We start from the raw sequence: 24,212 nt of genomic DNA on the forward strand, positions 1-24,212 counted from the left end.
GCACCACCATGTTTCTACACTACCCCAAAATAGACAAACGAAACACTGGCTGTAGACAGGGCCATTCACATTTTTGCATTTACACGTGGGCCACCATAGTTAGCAGCCCCTCTGCAACAAAAGCATTGTCATAACAATGATATTTTAATGTGAAACTGCCTTATCCATTTACTGGCTTAAATCACCAGGTCCATTTGTTTTGGTGAAGAAGAGACTTGCGAACAATTTGGTGCATCTCAAGTCATCCGAGAAAAAAGGTGAGCACAGATTAGCAGGTGGTTGGACTAGTAGCCCAACTCCAACATGCCAAACAGCATCGGAGAAACGCTGATTTGTAATGTGAAAACTGCCTCATTCAGTGTTTTTACCAGTTTAGATTGACACACTCTCACTCCAACCTCATCACATATCAAAAGTTGGTCATGGACCTTCCACGTTCACATACGACGTGAAAGGTACCCTGGGTGCATTGGTTATTGACGTTCTGGGACGCCGTGTCAAGTTCTGCCTGTTACATGCATTGTCTTTTTTCAAATTACACTTACGTTTCCACAGGAAGTTTACCGTTTACATACAGTCTCTTTCAAAATAAATGCACTACGTCAGTACAACAGTGCAAATTGACGCTTTTTTTCCCTCCGACAAAAACGACAAACATGTGGTTACATTTAGCCAACAGATGCACACGGTTGGGTTTAGACAAAAGGAAGTGGTTAGGTTCAGGAAAAAACAACAGAGTTTGGCTTTATAATCTTACGGAACACGAACACGGCTCTCCCGGGTGAAAGTCGATGTTTGTTGGACCCATTCACCATCCCTACTGCCTACCGACAACCGGCTGCAAATCATGCTGACATTAAAAGACACCTTTTTCTTTGGTTTCTGACGCCGCAAGTCACTGCCCAAGCGTTGGATTTCGACATCTTCGGCGTGAGACTGCGCTCCTCATCCAACATGCCAAACAGCATCAGAGACACTGATTTGTAACGTGAAACTGCTTCATTCTGTATTTTTACCTGTTTAATTCACTGGGTCCATTGTTTTGAAGAAGAGGATAATCTCTCTCTCTGTGGATTATTTAGCTCCTCGTAAAAACTTCCATAACAATGAGCACTGAAGGAATACTAACTGGGAATAGTTTCAGATAGTTGCAATCTGCAGTCCTCACCACTAGATGCCACTAAATCCCCCTAAATCTTACACACTGCTCCTTTAATCGAACCTGCGTGATAATTTAGCATTGGAGCGGCACTTCTGTGTCCAGTGGATGAGGCTAGATTTCATTCAGACTGTAAATAATCCTGCACCAAATGCCACACTAAAGACTGTTCATCCGGCTCTCCTGTGAGCTGAGCCTCGAGCCCTTTAATCTGGTTTAAATAAGATCAGGATCATGCTGGGATCACATTCAAGTCAATGACAATATTGGTAATCCACACCAATCATTTGAGCAGAATAGCTGATTTGGTGATATTATTGGATATTAGCAAAGTGGTAATAATCAAGAGAGGGATGTTTATGATTAAATAATATTACATCTAATTTGTAATTTGATGCAAAAATGATAAAAACATATTTATATGTGTGCAGATTTCCTTTTAATCTGTCCTGGCTGCTCTTTTTTTCCCCTCTATACACTAAACTAATGTCAACACCAGTCTTCCTTGCAGTCCTCTTAAAACACACACATCCATGCAACTTCATGATGCCAGAATATATTAAACTGTACATATGGCTGCTGCTTTTAAAAGAGTTCAAAATATTTAGAAACGTTTGAAATATCACGCTCAACAGCTGCTTCAAGTGCAAGTTAATCCACCGTCCTTTTCCGTGCAGTAATCTAATGGCCATTTCCTCGACTGCGTGGCTGCCATTACTTGATTCATGATGTGAATATCTCTTTAATGTTGGAGATTTGAGATTTGGTCTGACCTTGTTCTTTAATCTGGAAGAAATATGTTCCCAGAATGCAGAGCAACAGGCTGTGGGGAAAAAAATACACATACTGTTGAAGAATTAGAATCGAGTTTGAGCGCAGCTGTGTGCATGTACATAATATAATTGGCCTGTGGTTGTGAACTGACTAACAGGCAGGTCTGCTGTTGAATATATTGCTTCATTATAAAGAGCAGAGCATATTGTAAAAATCTGGTGTGGGGTTTTGTGTAGTGTTGGAATAAATGTTATGGTTTCATATCAGTGGACTGGGGATATGTCTTGGAGAAGAACAAATGTTGGCCATTATATTATAATGGAGGGTCATGTAAACCTAGCTGGGAGCCAAAACCATGATAATCTGTCAGACTGTACTGTACGTTGTCTTTACTGTGTGTTTTTAATGTGCCATTATCTTAATATTATACATTTATGCAACATAGAATCCAGTGACTCCTTGCTGTGTAATTCTGCTGTACAAAATTGTCAACATTTGTAGTACAAACAAGTATATTACTTGCTTTTAGTTTGAAAACACAAACATAATTTTCAGATATTTGCTGGTACAAAAGTAGTGTTAACATTACCTAACGAGCTTTGCAACAAAATACCAATATATTCATGATGAATTTCAGGAAGCAAGACTTTTCTGAGAAGCCTTAAATCCCTGGTACGTAAATCTGAAGCACACATATGTAAAATGCTTGTTACCTTAGCCTAGATCTTTAAATCACTGGCAACTGGTGTGGAAAAACAAAAACAGATTTGATATGATAATATGACATATCAGAGAGGATTTTATTGATTTATTGATCAATGATAAAACATTTAGCACAATCTGACCTGACAACCTAAATGGCAGAAAAAATGTTAGCATTGTACTTTTATGCAAACCACACATACATTTGCACCTTATTATGGGGTGGATATGTTGAAAATGTATGTTTCAACAATTCTGTGGTTAACATGTGGTTAAGTTTATGCATGAAAACCACTTGGTTATGGTTAGAAAAAGTTCATGTTTGGTTTAAAATACCCAGTTTTGGGGGTACAATCCTGACAGGAAAGGCAGCGATGTCTAGGTAAAATAACAACTGCTTTTTGGGGCACTGTCCCCAGTGGAGCCGCAGGAAACACAGCGACAGGTCCCTAATAAACAGCCATGTTCGGGGCTAAAAAGCAGCTGAAGAAACATCCGCAGGCCATTATAAAACACCAAGATTTGGGGGCATCGGTGGCTTAGTGGTAGAGCAGGCGCCCCATGTACAAGGCTGTTGCCGCAGCGGCCTGGGTTCAAATCCAGCCTGTGGCCCTTTGCTGCATGTCATCCCCCCTTCTCTCTCTCCCCCTTTCACGCTTACCTGTCCTGTCCATTAAAGGCAAAATGCCCCAAAAAATATCTTTAAAAAAAAAAAACACACAAGATTTGGGGTCTAAAAAGCCACTTGAAAGAGAATCACGGGTCGCTAAAGAAAAACCCACATTTGGGCACTAAAAGCCACAGGAAAGAGAGCCATGGGTTGCCAAAAAATATCCATGTTAAGGGGCTAAAAAGCTGCTGGAAGGAGAACCATGGCTGTTAAAAAACATCCAATCCATGTTTGGTAGCTAAAAAGCTGCTGGAAACACAGCAATGACTCACTAAAAAACAACTGGTTAGGTTGTTTGTTGTTCTTGAACAGTGGTCTGCAGCTTGGCAGGCGTCTCACCTCGGTGTCAAGCCATCAGTGTCCTCTACTTCCAAATCACAATCAGCTGATATACTATGTCACTTTAGAAACGTTGATATGAAAATCATGGAACATGCAAATGTAACGTATTTGTGGTTTGCAGAAATATACAACGCTAACAGTTTCCTCTGGTGACTGGGCGGGACCAGATCCTCTGAATTCACATTCAGATCTGAGGCTGAAGAAGGACTATTTAAAGTGGGGGTTCTAAAAGTTTTGATGACTGAGTGCCAATTTAGGGAGCCAGCTTATGACGGAGGACCGCAGAGGAAAAGTGCAGTTTCGATATCACTAACCTTAGCGGTTAATAGGCTGACCCCAGATGTCTTCAGGGTCCTAGAAGGTTTTTAGTTGTCATTTCTAACCTGACAGACACTTGTTAGCAGGGGCAGTGTGACACAGTGGTCCTGTAATGTATTAAATGTAAGTTGCAGATGATTAAAGGTATACTATGTAAGACTGTTGGTTACTGTTTGTAAATAAATTAACTTTCACTTAAGCAAAAGCCAACCCCAGATTCCCTCTCATTTGGTGTTTCACCTTGCTATATATATATATATTTTTTTTTCAGGGTTGTGTCTCATGGATGCTGCTTCTTACGGTTTGGCGCCTGGTCACTACATTTTAATAAAGCCCTGACCTCACCTGAGAGCTGTGGAGGTACACGTCTATAAACATCCTGAGCACAGGAAATAAGACAAAAATAAGAAAATGCAGGCAGAGGGCTGAGACTCTGCAATAAATACACCGCCACACACTTCTAATGGATCAGAAGTGATGATTAAGAGGGATTACTCCTGAATGGATCTATACACTGTTTTATAAGGTTCCTGCTTTGTACATCTTTAAAATATTATGCATGTATTTCATGTCATGTTCAGGGGCCACACAAAATGTTTCAGAGGACAGCCATTGGCCCGCAGGCCCCACTTTGAGCAACAGTGATTTGCAGGTACATTAGTGTACCATCATGGGTAAGTGTCTGCTCCAGTTATGTAGTAGCCTTATGTTACTCAGTATCTGTAACATGGATCCAAAATGTTGCTCATTTACATGCAGTAAACACTAATTTGTTAATAAGTGCTTTGATCTATTGTTGTCTCTATTCATTCACTCAGTCATAATTAGCCTGTCTGCCCCCTTCTGCCCACCAGGAAGTATGGCAGTATTTACAGATGACACATTGAATCATTCATGCCTTCCCTTCTGCAGTCCTGCTGAACTGTGTAGTGCTGTGTGTCCTAGTTTCCTTGAGATGTGTTCAGGGCCAATAACAAGGATACCAAGTTTGTATTAAATGGGTGGAAAAGATTTCTCAGATATTTAGTCCTTGACAGCAGCTACAGAGTTATAATAATCACAATTCACTGGAAGAATTTGTGACTTCATTTGTAACGGAATGAAAATAACAAAATGAAATAAAATGGTAAAGATATACAGAGAAAGAAGTGTGGCCCAAGAGGTGAGCCTTGAGGCACGCCATGCAATCAGAGAAAGAATCATTAATTACAAGTAAAAACATTATGTTTGACAGTTTAAATGAGAACAGGTCCAGAGGAGCCACAGATATCAAACAAAAAGAGGCTCTGGCGTGCTCATGGGGGGAAATATTGTGATGATTAATGTCATGGATTACTCAAACCAGTGGGGGGAGCTGTTCCATATGTCTGACTGTGTTTTACTGGGTGATTCAGCAGTGTAGGGATATCACTTGTTTCCAAACACTCACCAGTCACCCTTCCCTTTCCCCTTCTCCCTAAAGCCTAGTCACAAGCTGAGGGAGAATACAGCACTTGTTTTCTCTGCTTTCATAATTCTGCTCCACTTCACTAAAAAACAAACACTTTTTATCCTAACAAACACAGAGCCTTCTTCAAAAATAGGAGTGACGTAAATGTCAGATTTTTCACCTTGGTTGATACCCTTTCAATCCCCTATCCTAAATAAACAAGGATCTTTACTTTATCCCCTCCTCCACCCCCTGTCCTATGACAATACCCACCACCCTCCGGATTATTTTAAGCAACCTGATTTAAAATTTAAGGGACTTAATCCTATCTTCTGATTTCCAGCCACCATGTGACATCATCTTTTGGAGTCAAGTTACAGATGTTGGCCTCTGTGTCTGTTTGGATTTCTTCTAAACAAGAACAAATTTTCTCATTATTTGGGCTATGTATAAACTACTTATGAGGACAGCTGCAATGGGCACGGATGTATCGCTGCATCATTACTTGCTCTACTGTATGAGAGCTGTTTAATCACAGGATTAGGCTTTAAGAGACTGTGGCTCACTAGATTCACTGCTATTGAACTCACCGCTGCTGGATATAGAGGACTCTGGTGGCGTGAATTAAGATCATGTTTTACTGCCTTTCAGCTGAATCTCAGTCTATGTCCCCCGGAGGACTGTGACTCGATTGCAGTGGAGGGTAAACCTGACTAAATTCAGTTTATCCACATTTTTATTTGCTGAACATAGTCTGACTTTTATGGAGCAGATTTACAACATACGCTATACAGTACTAAACAATGTCAAAAAGATGCCAGTGAGTAAATGATGATGCAACAGTTTAGGAGAAGAGAAGGGAGACAGTTTAGAGTAAGGTGAGTTTGTGGTTAAAAGGCAACCAAGTCAAAAATAAAGTTGAATTAAGCAATGTTTGATCATACCTTGTCAAGTTGTGTCACTAACCTTTTGGCAAACAGCTGTCCTCCTAGAGATCCAATAGAAACAACCACATTGGTTAACGCCTCTCCGTCCTCTTTCTCATTACAAGTTGACTGTAGGGAAGATAATTATTTTACGTTTATATATGAAAATTGGTTTTAAGGTTTGAATTGATGATTAACAACATTTGAGTCACAGACCGCACCTTTTCCCGAAGCACCTTTTTCTCCCCAGAGATAAATAGAGGAGGAAGAAGAAGAAGAAGACATACTTCATTGTTCCCTGAAAGGAAATTAAATTTTGTCACTCTGTTGTCATATACACACAGGCCCAGAATACACACACGTGCACAAACAGGACCTTTACATGCATTTAATGGAGAGACGTCAGGGCGAGACACTCCAGGCGGTTGTGTGTTTGGTGTCTTGCTCAGGGCACCTTGGTGTTGCCCAGGAGGCAAACTGGCACCTCTCAAGCTACTAATCCACGCTCAACATTTGGTCTGGACAGGGACTTGAGCCGGTGACCCTTCGGTCTCCAACCCAGGTGCCTATGGACTGTGCTGCTGCCCCAAATATGTTAGCTATAAGCCAAATGTTTTGCTGTTGCTTTTTGTCTTGTAATGACCTGTAATGTTTTTGAAGTTTGGGACTCTTCAACCAAAGAACATAACAGTCTACGTGTTCATCTGATACTGCCTCAAAATGTAAAATTTTATTATCATGTTGGTTTATTGATATTAGTATTGTCCAGTGGTTGAATGTAACTAAGTGCATTTACTCAAGTACTGTACTTAAGTACAGTTTTGCAGTACTTGTGCTTTACTTGAGTGTTTTCATTTTATGCTACTTGATACTTCTATTCCACGTCAGCGGGAAATATTGAATTTTATTATATTTATATTTATATGACAGCTTAAGTTAGCACATACTTTGCAAATTTAGATTAATAATATGAGCTTTGAAATGGTGTTTTGATGTTTTTTGCTTCTTATTTATGGTGTCCATTTACTTTGATTCATGATGAATGTTTGCATTTTTGGATTCTCCGTTTACTGTGAAGGCATGTGAGAAAAACAAATTTTTTTTCTAGTTTCCCTTGAGTTTGTAACATTTTGATGCTTTTTAAGCGATCAGGCACCAATTATACATTCAAAAAAATAAAATAAAATAAAATATTTTTTAAAATCCCAGTGTAAATCAGTCTATTTTTATTGTGAGTTAGAGAATGATTGGTGAGCCACCTGGCACCCTGTTTGGCCCCCTGACCGTAACTTGAGTGTTACTGGTAAAGGTGAAAAGCTGAAAACAGCTCTGACTTTATGTTCCTATTCTGTTGGGTGCCAATAATTAGTGACAAACTTGTTCCAAACAAGTTATTTAGCTCAACGTTGTTGTTGTTGTTGTTTTTAAATTTCATTTGAAGGCTTTTCTTGAAAACAATGAGACAAATCAAGTCAAGTAACAGGTAAACTCAGACATTTACAGAAGAAATAAAAATATATATAAAAAGTAAAGTAAAATAATAATAACGATAAAAGGCTACCAGTTGTACAGAGTGCTTCTTAAGAGTGCTATGACCTCAGGCAAGGGCCATGAAAAATTAGCTGGGTGTGTATCTTATCCTCCCCTGACCTCATTTAGACAAACAAGAAATGGGTCCCAGATAGCTGAGAATATTTAGATTGCGTTAGTTCCCAAGAATCACAGTCTCTCCATCTGAATGACTGAAATCATGTCAGCCATTTAACCCAATGTTAATATCAAATATATCATGAAAATGAGCCTCTGACAGTGGCGTTAGGTACAATGGGCTCCAGTGCACGCTATTATGATTGGCCCTAAGGCATGCTAGTTAGTAGTTATGTGCCTAAACTAGCTTCCAAATAATCGTATTGTCACATGATCAGATAGAGACTTGACGTTGGATAACATCAACATACATACTACCCAGAAATCATCATCGTATATATGACAAAAATACCAGTGGAAATTAGGGATTATTCATTTAATTGTAGTTTTTTATAGTTTATTTCTACTTTGTGGAGAGTAGTCATATATTTTATAACATTTTTTATCAGTTGCTACTGGCTACTTTACAAAAGAAGAAAAGAAAAACATGATGGAGATGGGTTTGCCCAACATGTAGTTGGAGGGGCCCCAGTGCTACCGCCCTGCCTGCACTGTCTATATTTACGCCCCTGGCCTCTTAATATGACACAACTATTGTGGAAATATACTATGTGTGTGTTTTGGGTCATAAGTTACTGTTAACTTATTAATGTTGTAAAATAAGTCAAATTTTCGCATAGTTTCAGCCCACCTGTGGTGAAAAGCTGCGGTGTTGTGTGAGGATTGAAATCCCAGCCCATATTTTAGCTTCAGCCTGCGCACACAGGATCCAAACTTCCGTGTGACTCCACACCCTGTTTTCCGGGGAGCCGCCGGAGATCCAGCCCTTCAACACGCTGCTCTCTTACGTCCCGTCCGTGAGCAGTGAGCTGGCCGCGGCGGAGATTTCTCCCTCTGCCCGGATCTTATCTTTTTCTCCAACTGTGAGCTCTTTCTCCTCTTTTTTTTCCGCGCCTGACACAAACCACAGTGTTTAAGTCTGCGCGTCGGTGCTCAGCTGCCCGCAAATCTTTGTGTCCTTGCGCTGCGCCTCGGTGGCAATGGATTGATTTCAGTGTTTTTTCTCCGACCTCTGCCTCGACCAAGTTGAGAAAACAGTGTGTAACCTGCGGCTCTCTTCTTTTCACAGCTACATGGTTCATCCGGCCAGTTTTCAAACTACCTGGCTCCGGATGTTTCTGCACATTTTGGGACTTTGAACTTTTTTTCCCCGCTTGTGCATTTTTCCAGGAGGTGGCCGGGGGGATTTTAAGGATTTCTTTTTTTTACTAAAAGCTTCTCCGGGGTTCCTGAAGCCTGCAAAGATTTATTTGTGAAAAGTGATGGCCGAGCGGGGAGCTCTGTCGCTCCTCTCTCTTCTCTGTCTCACCTTTCTCTACACGGAGACCACCGCCGCAAAGCATGTCGACAAAGGTAAGTGATTTTAATACACTGCTCTTATTCTGCTGTGTGTGTGTGTGTGTGTGTGTGCGTCGACCGGGGAAACTTGGGACTTGTAAAAAGGAGGCACACGGAATGCAAACTGTTGGCTGTGGAAATCACACACACAGCTAAGTAGCTATGGTGTGTTCAGGTCAGCTCCTCTTTCACCATTTACACAACTTTAAAAGTGGACTACTTTCCCCCAGCAGGCACCAGCCCCTGTTTGAAGCAGCAAAGCAACACGCTTCCACCACTCCGTCCTTTTGTCTGCACACACTGTTGATACGTTTCTCTGTTTGTGTTTCAGATGATTCGCACACACACACACACACACACGCAGCGTGGTTGCCTGCTCCACAAATATGTCTTTGTGTCATGTGCATTTGGATTCACCAGGCTGAGTAAGTCATTTTATTTGGGTTGCATCATGCATCTACCTGTGTTTGCAGAAATAAAAACAGCATAGCAGGAACTCGCATGAGAGAAAATACAAAGAGTCATTAGTGCTCACTGTCAGGTAATAAGCTCGCATCATCAGTCCAGCAGACATCTCATTACCTGGGCGTCAATACATGTTTAGCTGATGGATAAACAGACCCTTATTCATTTGCTCCCCCGTTAATTGTTTTGAAGTGAGGGGCCACTGCACTGCAGCCTGGGTCTTCCTCCAACTGGTGGTGCTCTGCACTGAGAGATCTCACTCATATTACAGGTGATTTCTTGATATTAAAGCTATTGATTGTGCCTCAGCACACCAAGCCGTGAGTGTGTGAGATAAAGATGCCTCTCCAGCAGTCATTGGCAGTGCAGGAGCTCCAGCATATATCACACAGAGCCACATCTTTATCATTTAAGCCCTTCAGACGCTGCTATCAAACACAGCAGCAGCATGTGGTCTGGAAAATTGTGAATATAACTGACTCTTGTGCAACATGGCCCAGTTTTTTTCTCCAGTCATTCTCGTGATATGCAAAACACTTGTGTGTATGTGTGTAAAAAAATAAAAGGAAAAGCAGTCCAGCCTTTGAAAGCTTGTTGTTTATTTTAAAAGGAGAATGAATGTGGATAGAAGACAGGGCCTTGGAGTGACAGGCCTGTGCTAGCTGTTGGGCTCTCTTGCGTGTGGAGCCTGATGAAAGACCCTCTCCTGCATGAAAAGCGCTCTGCAGTGGTGGAAGGGGAGATAGAGAGACAGAGAGAGGGAGAGAGAGGAGAAAAAAAAGCCCCTCCTTGGCTTTGCTGGAGATCAGTACAAAAGAGAGAGATGGGGGTAGGGTGAAACAGGCCGACTGTCTGGAAAGTAATAAAACCAGGAGATTAAGGGGACCAGGGAGTTCCTTTGGGAGCTTTGATTGATTCCAGAGAATTGGACTGGGACCCACACGCAGAGCGAGTCTCAAATTACAAATTGTGGGGTCCCCTTCTCTGAAAATATCTGTTTATTCAAAACACATTTCTTTGAGGTCCCGACTGTGGCCAGAACTTATCTTACTTAAAGTTGGCAGCCTTAAAGAGTCTCATTTGGTTTGGGGACACATTTTTGTTTGGTACAACCTGTAAAAGTTCGGCCAAACTTCCTTCTCCGTAGCTCTTACAAGTTGTCGGAACTTTACAAAAATGCTTTAAAAAGTTCAGCTTTTGTAAATAAGTCGCAGTGAGGGGAGGGTAAAATCCATTTAGGCTCTATCTTATCTCTGTAATCCTGCTGGGAGGAGGGAATAGTGCGCTGATTGTCTCCCTGCGGACAATGCAAATAACTTGCTGAAATGTGTAAACATTTGGCAACCCTCTGCGCCCGCTCACAAGGGGCTTGTACTCGCAGACCACCTCAGATGCAACTCTGCCCAGACTTTTATAAACAGCTGTCGTTTTCTTTGGCGCTTTTAAGGTCTTCTCTGCGGACTCTGTAGCTAAGAGCATAATTTAGCACCTTTGTGTTGCTGTGTTTGGGAATTCCTGGTGGTCCTACATCCCGGTTCGAGGGGAAAAGAAGAGGGAAGGCTTAAAGCTGGATCTTCCTCATTCTGAATTTTGGGAATAATTCACTTACCACCCTCATTTCACTGTGTAATCTGACAGCAAAGTGTAGCTAAGGGTTTTTGTTTTAGCTGTTCACACAAATTAATTTGACAACTTCATCGCGAGCTCAAAACAGCTGCATCTTTCCCACATGTCCGCATCGTCTTGTTGAGTTGAGAGGGGGCGTCATGCGGAGTCACCTGCTGTCTCTGCCATATAGAGTATGCTGTTTACTGATCATTTATTTATGGGCTCCAATCGCTCATAAAGTCCTAATGACCTCCATCCACCGAGAGACAGATAATTGCATACTTGGCCAAGTGTTTGATTCATCTGTTTCACTAATGAAACCACCCCCATTAGGAAGCGCTAGTGATCTGCTGTGGACGCCGGTGTTTTGCTGTTGCTCCGTGTCCTTGTGTAAGATGTGGCGTGGCGAGGTCAGCGGTATGAGATCACAGCTGAAAATAACAAACTTGTTTCTGTTTTCAGCAGCTTAATATCCTCGTCCAGGGTTTGCAAGGGTGAAAATGACGGCAATTATTGAAATAATGCGCCCTAAGTGTGACAGCGGTTTATCACGTGTAATTGGCAGGGGGAGGGTGGATCAATATCCTTTGAATAGATGGCACGACATCTGCTGTGGCAACTTTTTTGGTGGTTGGGGATCACTGTAATCACCTGCTTTCTGCTTTTAAGCTCTCAGCTCTAACTATTGTGGCAAAATAATAGGACTGTTGACTGTAATTCCATCTAACAAGCCTCTCCACTTTGTTGATATGCTCATATATTGCTGTTATTTAAATCAGCGCACACAGTGTAGGCTGAGCTGCAGGATAAATGTACACGCAGTGCAGTTAAACTATAGCAAGGCGCCATCATTTGCACCATATAATAATGCACGCCTTGAAAAGCACGTAGTTTGATCCCATTTCTCAACATATCAAAGTTTCACGCCTCAGCTGTTAGTCTGCAGGTTTAAAGCTTGTACACCAGATTGAATCTACATGAATTCTTGCTCCACACTCCATAAATTTTAATCCTGTATTTTTCCGTATGTTTGTTGATTGCTGTTCAGCATGCTGTTTGAAACGGTTTCTCTAATTGGCATTGTTAGCCCCCTGTGTATTTGAGACGTAGACCTGGCTGGCTGTTCGTGATGGTGAAGTGAGGGCTGCTTCGAGTGGAGAGAAGCCAGGGGGTCATGATCTTAAACCCAGAGCGGATCACGGACAAGTCCACGGCTTCTGCTGCCTCCCAGATGAACTTGCTCTATCGGAGCAGCTTCTTGTGTGGTGCAGAGAAACAACACTGAAGTCTGCTTTTCCTGTCTCTCCACTGGAGCTTGTATACCAGCCTCTGATTCTGGTACACAGTCAGCAGCTTTGAAAGACTTTCTCGGGGCTGTATGAAGTTTCGCCCACATTCAGAGATGTGTATTATTTTCTTTCTTGGCGGTTGTTGTTTTCCTGAATATATATTTTCTAGTATTTATCATTCTTTGTCTTGTAAACCACCTGTAAAACAGTCACAGTTTCACCCTGAAAAACAGTTTATCTTATGTGCGTGTGCATATTTTAACCATGTTTTCGTACATACAGATATTTGGGAAATGTCAATATTGTGAAATTAATTTCAACCTTATTGCCCAACCTTACAGAGATGCTCTCAAAACTTCCTTCTGTGTATTTATGTCCTCTGGGGTTGTCACCTAGATTTTAATAATACCAAATGCCAAGATGGCGCCTATTCATTCCATTGGAGTTGCTCACCTGGTGCATATGCCAAAAAAGTTTTCCAGCTCCTGGTTTAACTTCCATGATATTTGACCCAACAAGTATGCGCATTAGTGTTTCTACCGCTGGCCCAGCCTACGAGTTCCTTCTCAGCTCACTGACTTAACATTGTGATGACGTCACTGATCAAATATTAAACCACTATGGCTCAAAAATTGAGAATAGAAAGAGTCATAATTGGCCTTGTTTGCAGTTCGAGTCGCCTGTCAACAGTTGTACAGATGTTTCTTTTATAATGGTGGTCTATAAGGAAAATGCTTTTTGGGCTGCAGGTGATTTTTCGCTGCAGTACCGCAAATGGCCATTTGGAAAAATTTGCTGCAAGGCTGAGTGGCGTTCCTGGGGACCTGGGTTGTCATTGTTGGTGGTTCCACTGGTGGTGTACAGTGAATGTGTCTACACTGGTGTGAAAGGCACAAAACCCCCGTTTTATTCCTATTTGGGAATGTTGGAAATATGAATATCAACAATCAAATGTTAATCGGTTAACTACTGAAAATATTTATGAATGGTTAAACGTCAGTCTGTTGGTTAATTTAGCTACTCCTTAGGTTACTGCACTGCGCAGCACCTGGGCCTGCTGGTATAGTGTACGTGACCTGACATAAACTTATTATCCTGACATGACTTGAGCTAAATGATCTGGCCTAATTTGGTTATGTGAGCAGAAGCAATTGTTCTCGGAGCTGGCTGTCTGAATAACAGGAACGCCGTAGCTTAAGTGACAGGAAACACCTTTTGATGTGTACTGGAAAGCTGTAGGTGTGTCAACTGATATTGCTTGTTTGTCAGACACTTTAAATTGCTGTTGTGAGTCTCTTTATTCTACAGTAACAGTAGGAGCTAGCTAGCAGCACCGCTCATTCCGCTACTAACAGTCCTTCTGCTCCAGTCTCCCTCCATGTTGCCCTGGTGAGTAAGCGGCTTAATTTTGAGATCCCAAACCACTTTAGCATTGTTAACTACAGTCATCCTAGTTAGCATTGTCAGCACTGCAAGTGGTGCTAACATAGATAACGAAGCTAAAGGGGTTTTGCAGCTCAAAATGAATGGCTTACACACTGGGGTGATCTGGAAGGAGACCTGAGGGTGGTCCACAGCAATAGGTACCACCACCAGGATGGCGTTACTAATGGTAATCGCTGAATAAATGGTGCCCCTAGCTAGCTAGCTTCCAACCAACTCAGGTTGTTCACAGTGCAGAGCAGCCAAGGCTAACATTAGCTAACCAGTGGAGACAGGAGGTTGGGCAGTGGGCACCATGTTCCCACATGTAAATGCAGCTAGCCTGCCGTGTTTCAGCAAAGCCAACAGTGTATATATAATGTATATCACAATACATCAATATTTAACCACCTCAAAATGGATAGTACTTTAAAATGTGGTGCTAAGTTTACTGAGTCAGTGGAGCGCCAAAGTAAAAGAAAAGGCCTCTTGTGCTTAATGGCATCTTAATTTTTTGACTGGTTAGTTCCTGGTTAATGGGTGTCAGGTTATCGAAAGCAGAATTAACTGAAAATGACATCAACAAACTTCTTTCCCGTTCCAACACTTGGATGAGGTTAACTTCAAATTGCACCAGCTTTGCTATTTAAATGTTAAAAAGGTCCACACTTATAGCAGCAGTTCCTGGTCCACCAATTCCATCAATTCCACCCGGACATTTTGTACGTGCTGGCAGAGAATAAAGGCTTTTTTTTCCCAACACTTACCTCTTCTGCTAATCAATTTCCTGAGGGTAACCCTGCTCCCTGGACACAGGAAACCCTTTGATTGAATGTGGTGTGAAAGGGGTATACTGTAGGTGTTGTCCTGAACCATCAGTTTTCTCTGTACTTTGAAAGCCAGCCTATTTGGTGTTATGATTGGTCGGTTCACAAAAAAGCGGCTCACATCAAGTGCGCTTCTCTTAAAAGCAGAACTTCTCTCAGCCTCCGAGGTGCTCCTGCTGTGACTAAAACGATGTCAGACGCAGCACCTTTCCAATCCGGCTGCTGTGTCTTCTTTGTGTCTGCTGGCCCTTTCATGTCAAAACAAAAAAAGAAGAGCTGAAAAACACTTGCTGGGAGTTTGAAATAAGTTGAAAAGTGTCAAGAGGCCATAAAGCTGTCCATACTACCCTATGTGATGAGTCCTTTGAGACTTTGTGGTAACCCGAGAGACGTTACTTCAACAGCGTTGTTATCTTTTACTGGAGACATAGCTGGAGACGTGTGCCTCACTGATTTCCACACTTCCTTTAGTTGTCTTTCTAAAATTAGAACAAAATGCAAAATGTCTATTTCGTCGTGGTGCTGTCGTGCTCTCCAGGCTTCCCTGTTCTGCTGTGATTGAATGATGCTCAGGCTTAATGACCTCTGGGAGAATCTTTTCAGTTTCCATGGAGCTGGCGCACATAGCAGCAGCGTGAGCAAAGCATACAAAGAAGACACTGAAATTATGGCTACACCTCACTAACAGTTGAGTTAGTCAAGTTTAACTGACCAGGTCTCACCACAATCATGCAGTTATACGAATGTAACATTTTGTGTTGTATTGGGGCATGTTATTGGAGTTAAAGGGATACTTTGCTGATTTTCAACCAGCTTTGTATCATAACAGTGTGGGTAGTGTGTGTAAATGAACTGTGGTGTACCTCCCTCCATCTTACCAGCGCCTGGAGCTCCTGCTCATCTCCCAGATCTAGGGTTGTTGCTCAAACCACAGATTGTACTTCCGAATGTTCGTGTGCCGCCACCACTGGTGCAAAGACTATAGAAGCGGCTCAAGAGAGACGCCTCCTTCTCTCTTAAACGGTAAAATAATGCAGTCCTGATTAAATATAAACCAATAATTTGTCACTGCAATGCATATTTATTGCCTAAAATGTTTGCAGAAACATATTTTAGTGCACTGTTTGGCTGTAATATGAGAATGTGTGAACAGGAAGCGGGCACCATACTGTAATGTGTTATCGGAGGATGAAAAACCTGAGCTCAAACCTTAAAACCAAGTAGTGCTAATTGAATATGAACCAATATTCTGTTACTGCATTGCCTCAGCCATTTTTTGGCATCAGCAAAATGTATCTAGTGGACTGAAAATATGTATTCAAGTAGGCTACCTGAAGTTTAATTTGTATTTGTAATATAATTAAAAATCGATACTTGGCACAATGTGACGATACGATATTGCCACACAAAAATATTGCGATACTCTGCTGTATCGATTGAGTGGAGCCAAACTGAATGGCAAAGCCCTTTTTCTCTATTTTCTCTGGCCATGTAACACCAATTTCAAAAGTATTTACATCTTTGTACTGCATAGATTGACCTAGTTTTATGAAAAGATCATCTTTCCAGCAGTGAAATTCTTCTCTAAGGTCAAATCAACTAAGTAATGAATTGGTTTGGATTTAAAAATGTATGTATTATACTTAATAAATAACACATTTTTGGATTTGTAGTAGAATTTCTATGAATGCAGTCACAGAATGTTTTTGACATCTTTGAAAATATTTAATATCTGTAAAAGAAATCAACATAATAATCTCAAAAGCATCTGATCTGCACTGATAAATCTTTTCAGTTCCTCATCCTGTTACAAGGCCTCACCCTTTGACTACAACATTTCCTGACACGTCTTCAGATCTATGTCGCAGTATGCTGCCCATTGTACATGAAAAGTTCATGTTAAACCAAAACAAATAATTGACCATTGTGACATGCGGATACTGACACCACTGTTTGCCGAAGCTTTCACCAGAGCAGCACTCAAACTGTACAAAAAGCTTTCTCAGTGAGGGTTGTATGAGCAGCAAGTAGTCGTCTTGCAGGATGACACGTTCTCTAATATTTATGTTCTGCTAGACTGCAGTCACAGTTGGTCATGTTCTTCAGGACGGCTTGGTATTGTCCAGTCTTTTTACTGCATTCAGAAAAGCTGCAGTAGTAAAGCTACCGTGTTTCAGAGCACGTCCTTTATAACTGCAGCATGACGGCAGTAAATGGCACTGAGTGTATTGACGTTAGATTTAAGTAGTGTACTGCAAGCAAAGAAGTATTTCCCTCCGGCCTGGCACTCAAGCAAAACCTTGAAGGAATGGGCTTTGTGGCCCTTGCAAAGGAATCATTATACCAGCACAGCAGGACAGTGAGGACTTTTTTCCCTGAAATTTTTCCTCAAACTTTTGCTATTTTGGTTCTGCCGAGCTCCTGTCGTGGTGTCTCCTGTCGGTAGTGGCAGCTGCATAGGATTATGACACATGCAAGCTGTGCTTGTCAGATGAGCCTGGACTAATGAGTGCAAGGCTCTGTTATACACTCTACTGTTTTTACAGCCATGGGGGGCATATTACAGACATTTCCTATTAAAATAAGATCAAGCCTTTTTTAAATGTTTGAATTCTCAATGTTTAATCCTCCAAGTGTTTTATTTTAACATTTCTAAATCAAGGTCTCGCTGACATTTCAGGGATTAGTAAGCAGCTGAAAAACAAGGCTGGCTTTGTTTTGTATTTTTGTTTCCATCAACCGATCTTATTAAATGAAGAGTTGAATTGTTGGAGTTGACGGGTTGGTTGAAATCTGTGAAATCTGATCTTGATATTCCAAAAGTGGATACAGCATGTTTTTGTTGATGGTGTGAAAAATGATGTGGGATCTCTTGTGAGATGTTTCAGTATTGACAAAGAGGCATTATCTTACAAAATCATCTCTTAACAGTTGCAAAAACCTGGGAGATGACAAACAGCTGTCATTATGATGTAATTATAAAACTTCAGAAGAGGAACCAAGAAAGTCGAAAATCATTAAACTTTAAGGAAGCAGGAGCAGTTTCAGAGTGACAGATATGCAGCTCAGGCTTTATTCCACGACTTTAATCCACACAATGAACAGATTAGAAAGCTAGTTGACATTATTCCTTTAGATTTTGGCAACTCCTCGCCCAATCTCCAGTATCTAAATATAATTATCGTAATGTATATTTGATGTAATTGTGAGGGGGCTGGTTTCATTGCTGGCAGCAGAACTTGGCGTAAATAAAGAGAGACTTATATTCTTCTTGAAAGACTGATTAATAACCTTCATTTGGTTGCACTGTAGCTGCTGGAGTTCCAACACCCTGCAGCTCTCAGACATGAATTTATTCTCTGCCGCCTTCTTGGAGGACGTCCAGGGTGTGATGAATTAACCTGAGAGTCTTCTCCATGGTTTAGTTCATGGTGTAGTGCAGTTGTTAAAGCTACATTAGGTAACTTTTTTAGCAAATATGATACAAAAGTTATTGTTTCTTTTACAACTGTCATAACTATATCCCAACAGTAGTTCATGAGGCAGATAATCTGTGAAAAAATCATGCTCCTCTGCCTCCTTAAAGTGCTCATAATGGCATTCACCAGAATCCAGAAACAACCAGTTAGAGCCGAGGAGTCTCTAATGAGCTGTCAGTCACTGCTCATGAACTGTGGTTAAACTGTCAAGGCAGCACAGATTCTGTTACTGCATTGTCTATTTCTCACTTCAGATGTTTTTAGAAATATATTTTAGCACTGATTAGTTGTAAAATGAGATTGTTTGGTGGGCGGTGCTTAATTTTGGCATGGCTGTTTTCAACATGGCAGCCAGGTCACAAACTTTCTCATTTTACAGCTAAACAGTACACTAAGGGTGCTTTCACACCTGACCTGTTTGGTTCAGTTCAATCAAACTCAAGTTCGTTTGCCCCCTAAGTGCGGTTCATTTGGGCAGGTGTGAACACAGCAGTCCCACTTGGGAGCGCACCATAACAACCTGACCAAGACCTTCTTGAAGAGCTGGTCTCAGTACGGTTACAGAGGAACTCACCAGTTCCTCTGGTGTTCCGACCTCAGTCCGATCCAACTGCAGTCACATGACACATTGTTTGGGTTAAACATGAGCATGTTACAGTCCTGGAGGATTATTAATGTGCACCTCCTCCTGTACTGCCTTAATATGCACATTCAGCACATCCAATGCATCAAAACATTGTTTTCTAGTTGGAGCCGCGCCTCGTTTTCAAACTGTCTGGTTTGACTAAAATGAACAATGACAGCAATATAGTCCACGATGAGCAGCGCTAAAATCAACCTGTCTAGTTGTCCCTCCATTGTGACATTAGGAAGTGTCACATTTATCTTGCAAGTGTACTCTTCTTCAACGTTTTGTTTACTTCCTGGATTTTTCCCACATGGAAATTCTGACCAATCAAGAGCAGCTTTCTCACACAAGGCATTTGATCTGGTCCGCTTGTAAATGCTGCCGTGAGAACACGAACCAACTCCAGGCAATTATGCAACTTTGTAACAAAATGAGTCCCCGATTCAGACCGAAGCAAGACAACTCTAGGTCCGAAACATTGAAAACATTTGAAACAAGAAATAGGCAATACAGTAAGATATTTTAGTGAACTGTTAAGTTGTAAAATTAGATCGTTTGGTGGGAGGTGCTTCATTTTGGCTTGACTCTTTTCAACATGGCGGCCAGGTTACAAACGTTCTCATTTTACAGCTAAACAGTACACTTTGCTTTCACACATGCCCTGTTTGGAGAAATAGGCAATACAGTAACAGAGTCTTGATTCACATTTGATCAACAGTGCCTAGTTTGAAAGTTTGACCGCAGTGATTGACAGCTGCCTCTCTGTAAAAAAGGCCTGTGATTGGACAAAGTCTCCCATCACAGGCTAGATTTCCTAAAGCCAGAAAACAGAGCCAAATGGAGGTGCAGCAGTCTCGTGTTCTCTCAGACCACTTGAATTACAATATGCTTGAAGTTCATTATGGATTTGGCCCAATGACACCAAATTTAACTGCCTACCTGAGGTTTAATTGGCTGCAGCTTGCATATAGGTAAACAAGAATCAATGCAACTTTTCCAATATAATGATTTTCTTTCATTGTAGTTGTCCAGTATGGATTGTGCAATCTTGTTATTCCCAACCACGGATTGTTTCTATGGCTCCTGTGGCCTTCTGTGCCCCCGCAATACAAGTTCAGACCAGGCTTGACCTCTTTCATTCACCAAATTAACTTGTGTAACTGCTGTCTAACCACAAACATCCCCATCTTCACTTTACTCATCATATTATTGGTGCTAGGTTTACCAGTGTGTGTATGTGGGGGAGATGTTACACTCACTCATAAAGTATCAATCACCCATGTACACATAGAGCCTCTCAGCCCTCATTCAGTCAAAGGAACGTTTCATGTGCTGAAAGGGTGTGGGGCAGTCAGTCACAGAGAGAGGATTGTGAGCGGCGCTCAATCGAGCTGGCTGCCATCGTCTTGCGCCGGCCTGTGGCTCTTGGCAGCTTTAGACATGGTGGGTTGTGTGTGTGTATGTTTGGGTGGGTATTTGTATAGGCGTATGCCACCCATCTGGGGTTGCACAGCTGTTTTTTTATCAACAAGGTTCAGAGAGTTGAAAAACGAACTTGAAAAAGAAAAGTGTTTACCTACTTTTACTGAGAGGATGGAGAGAAATTAGACCGTTTTGATTCAGCCTTGAGTTTATTCTGCACAGCAGCTAGCAGCCTTGGTTTCATTGATTCAGCATTATGCGGTGAGCACATAACTGTATTTTGAGAAACAAAAAGGGGCAGTAGGCATGCGCTGATTGCTGCATTGCTTTTATTATTACAGGCAATTTTTTTATTGTCAAGGTCTTTAGTTAAAGGCAAAATTACAACTTTGCTCACAGCTGCGAGCTGCTAAGAAGTCAGTAGTTGTGTCGTGTGGCTTCGACAGGGAACTTTGATTTCTAAAAATGTGCTGAGGAAAAGATTTTATAAGATTCACATAAATCAAAACCTGATGTTTCCCATTGGAAAATATTGACATCTGTGCTGGCAAGCCCTGTTGAGATTTTTTACACGACTTTCTAAGATGGCACACATAACCCAATTCAATACCAGCGCTCAACTCCAACCAAGATTTCTAATTATGGTGTGTTTTTTAATGGATAATGAGCTGCTGCTGCTTTGTTGAGTCGTGCCAGAGCAATTCTGTTTTAAGTTTCTGTATTTTCTCCATCATTTTTTTTTTGGTCTGTCTCGCAAGGCAAGAACTGGTTTGTCCAGTTTCTGAGTGGAAATCCGTAGAAACCACTTAACTTTTAAGCGTAGTAGGCGTAGTGTGTTTAGGCTTCAGCAGGAATAGAAGAAGGTGTCATTTTTTTGTCCTACACAGTACTTTTCCATGGCACTGTCTCAGCATGCGGAGCACAGCGGTGTTCTGGATTGTTGAGTCTCAGACATTAAGTTTAAACAGTTTAGGGTTTAGAGTTAAGACCGGTGGAGGCTCTGAGCTCGTCGTGTGTATATCAACCCGTGTCCCAGTTCCTCCTGGAGCCTCTCCAGTCAACCTCCCAGGTTTTATTTTGACTTCACCTGCTGCTATGGTGACCCCCTGGAAAAAAAAAATCTCCCGGTATTAACTGATGTTTCTGTTGCTAAATCCAAGCTGAAACGAGTCTTTGAAAAGTTCAGCATTAGATAGAGGCTCCTTTGTGCCGCTGGGAGCTCCCCTTTGGCATGGGGCTCCACTGACTGCAGCGACTTCTCACCATGTTATTGGAGGCAGTTCCTCCTCAACTCTGAGCTCATCTGGAGCTAACAGAGGTCAAGAGAGGCAGCTGAAATGGTGAAATTACTGCTTGAAGCCTTTTTAATACATCGCCATGATGTAATGGAATCAGCCGTCTCTTTTGATTCTGCTTTCTTGGCTCTTCACAGTTGAATAAATGCGTCCCTCAGCAGCACTTACTTGAAAGATGATGGCTTTCCTCCTTCTTTATATAAATATTACGCAGCTCTTACACAAAACAGGCCTCAGCTTGGCGATTGAAAATGCTAATTACACCTTGAAATTTGATTTACTGTACATCCGTGGTGAATAAATTTTTACTGTTGATGAAAATGCCAAGCCTTAAATGAGGTACTGGGGCTTCTTTTTTTACATTATTAGAAAACTTGAGGTAGTCCTAATTTTTGATGTGAGGACTGTACTTCCTATGTGGTCACGCACCTGGACAGCAGTGATTATAGTAATATAATGAGACCTCACTACCTCTCCTCGGTTATGAGTGTCCTTTTCCTGGTGTAGATTTAAGTCCTTGACCTTTAGGGAAGATGATAATCTCTGCCAGTGTCTGTTTTATGGAGTCTGATAAGACTTTGAAAGGGGTTTGGCTGTGATATGAAACTTAAAGGTATAGTCCGGAGTTTTCGAAGTGGGATTGTATGGGATACTTATCCATAGAGTGTATTATATGAAGTAGATGTCAGTTAGCATGCCTCCAGTTTGGAGAAGCAGGATAGAGACTGACATGGACGCTAAGCAATCTACTGCTGTGGACAGGAGCAGCAACAAAACGTATTTTAGCCACCTTAAAAAAAATCACTATCAGTTGAAGTGTATGCTATATTGAGAGTATTTTCACTGCTTTACCTTTTCATCAGACAGCCTGGTCTGACGGGAAAGTTGTTAGTGGCTTCCATCGACGCTCTCATCAAAGCCACCAGACTCCATTAAGAAAAACAGTAATTTTAGCATGCTGAACATGGGAGCTGCTGGTCTACAGCTGCTTTGATCAGTAAGTAAGTTTGTGTTATTGTGTGACTCTGGTGAATCCAAACTAATCCTTTTGAATGCCGAAGTCACACAATAACACAAACTAACTAACTGATCAAAGCAGCGGTAGAGCAGCAGTTCCTGTGTTCAGCAATGTTAAATTATAGTTTTTCTCAATGGAGTCTGGCTCTAAAGAGGACTATATTGTGGCTTTATTTTTCCGTTGGAAATCACTGTCTGACATTAAGATAGAGCAGAAAAAATACTCTCAATATAGCACACAGTTAAACTGACATTGATTTTTTTAGGTGGGTAAAATACATTTTGTCGCTGACCCTTCCACAGCAGTAGATTGCTTAGCTTCCATGTCAGACTCCAGCCTGCTCCTCCAAACTGTGGGCATTTTGACTGACATCTACCTTGACATCTACCCCACACACACCCACATAAAAAAGGTAACTATCCCTTTAATATCATGAGAAACATGTTACTGACAGACTCACACAAGGCATCGGAAGATTGCACAATATTCAGATTATGACTCGGAGCATTTCTCTGTGCACAGTTGATGACATTATTGGGATAACTTACAAGGTGGAGAATAATTTTTGCTCACTTTCGTTGGCGCCTTGCCAAAATTACACCTACAGTACAGCTGGGTTTCAGTTGCTGTTGGATGAAGCTGTACAGAACCTGAGAGCAGCATCTGGGACACCACAGTCTCTTGAGCTGTGTCTAAATACAGACACGACCTTCCTCTGTCTGACATGGAGGAGGAAGAGGAGGATGAGCTCGATGAGGAGGATAAGCAGGTGGAGGCAGGGCCAGAGAGCTCAGAGAGGTGAGGATTTTAGTCCGGCTTGAAGTGTACACAACAGGCAGTGATGGAAAGCAGCTGCATCAATTCCCTCTGATTCCTTAACCACTGTCCCTTGAACCTTGACTCCAGCGGCTCCCCCACTACTCCTCAGCCTGTGACAGGTCACTCAGCCACAGCACCAGCACGGCTGCAAAATGGATGGCGGCCAGCAGGGAGCACCTGCGGAGGAATAGCAGGCGAGCAGCATTCCATCACAGGACCTCGAGACACAGATGTCATATGAGACACGAGGGACGTGTTTGGAGTGGGGGATGGGGTGGGAGGGCCAATGGCAGAGGTTTTGGCATGGTGGGGCAGTAATGGGGTGGGATAGCAAGCCAGCTGCTACCAACAGATTCTTAATGAGGTGTCCCATCAAGAACACAGGGAGATGAACATTAATGACTACAGCTAAACTTGTCTGTTCATTTATTCCCTCCTTTTCAATCACGCTAGCATGAGGCACATGACATGTTTGGGAACACGCTAATAGGGTTTTTTTCCTCTCCCAGGCCTGATTTGAATATAGTTTGGCTCGCCTTTTCACTAATAGGGTGGCAGCCATTACAGTTATATTC

General features: G+C 41.8%; 1 protein-coding gene across 13 annotated transcripts in view; it reads left to right on the plus strand.

Annotated features, from left to right (window-relative positions):
• The first annotated feature begins 8,771 nt into the window (after window positions 1-8,771).
• neo1a (neogenin 1a) overlaps window positions 8,772-24,212 on the plus strand; it is a 254,047-nt gene continuing 238,606 nt past the window's right edge. For 7 of the 13 annotated variants that reach the window (XM_050068509.1, XM_050068843.1, XM_050068257.1 and 4 more), the window contains exon 1: window positions 8,773-9,380. In XM_050068509.1, coding sequence (XP_049924466.1) covers window positions 9,290-9,380 — 91 coding nt within the window. In that variant the 5' untranslated portion in view covers window positions 8,773-9,289. Of the gene's footprint in view, window positions 9,381-24,212 lie in introns of all 13 variants that reach the window. The other 6 variants (XM_050068070.1, XM_050068757.1, XM_050068925.1 and 3 more) reach the window with 1 other exon arrangement.

The sequence above is a fragment of the Epinephelus moara genome, chromosome 1 (assembly GCF_006386435.1).
Source record: "Epinephelus moara isolate mb chromosome 1, YSFRI_EMoa_1.0, whole genome shotgun sequence".
NCBI classification, from domain to species: Eukaryota; Metazoa; Chordata; class Actinopteri; order Perciformes; family Serranidae; genus Epinephelus; species Epinephelus moara.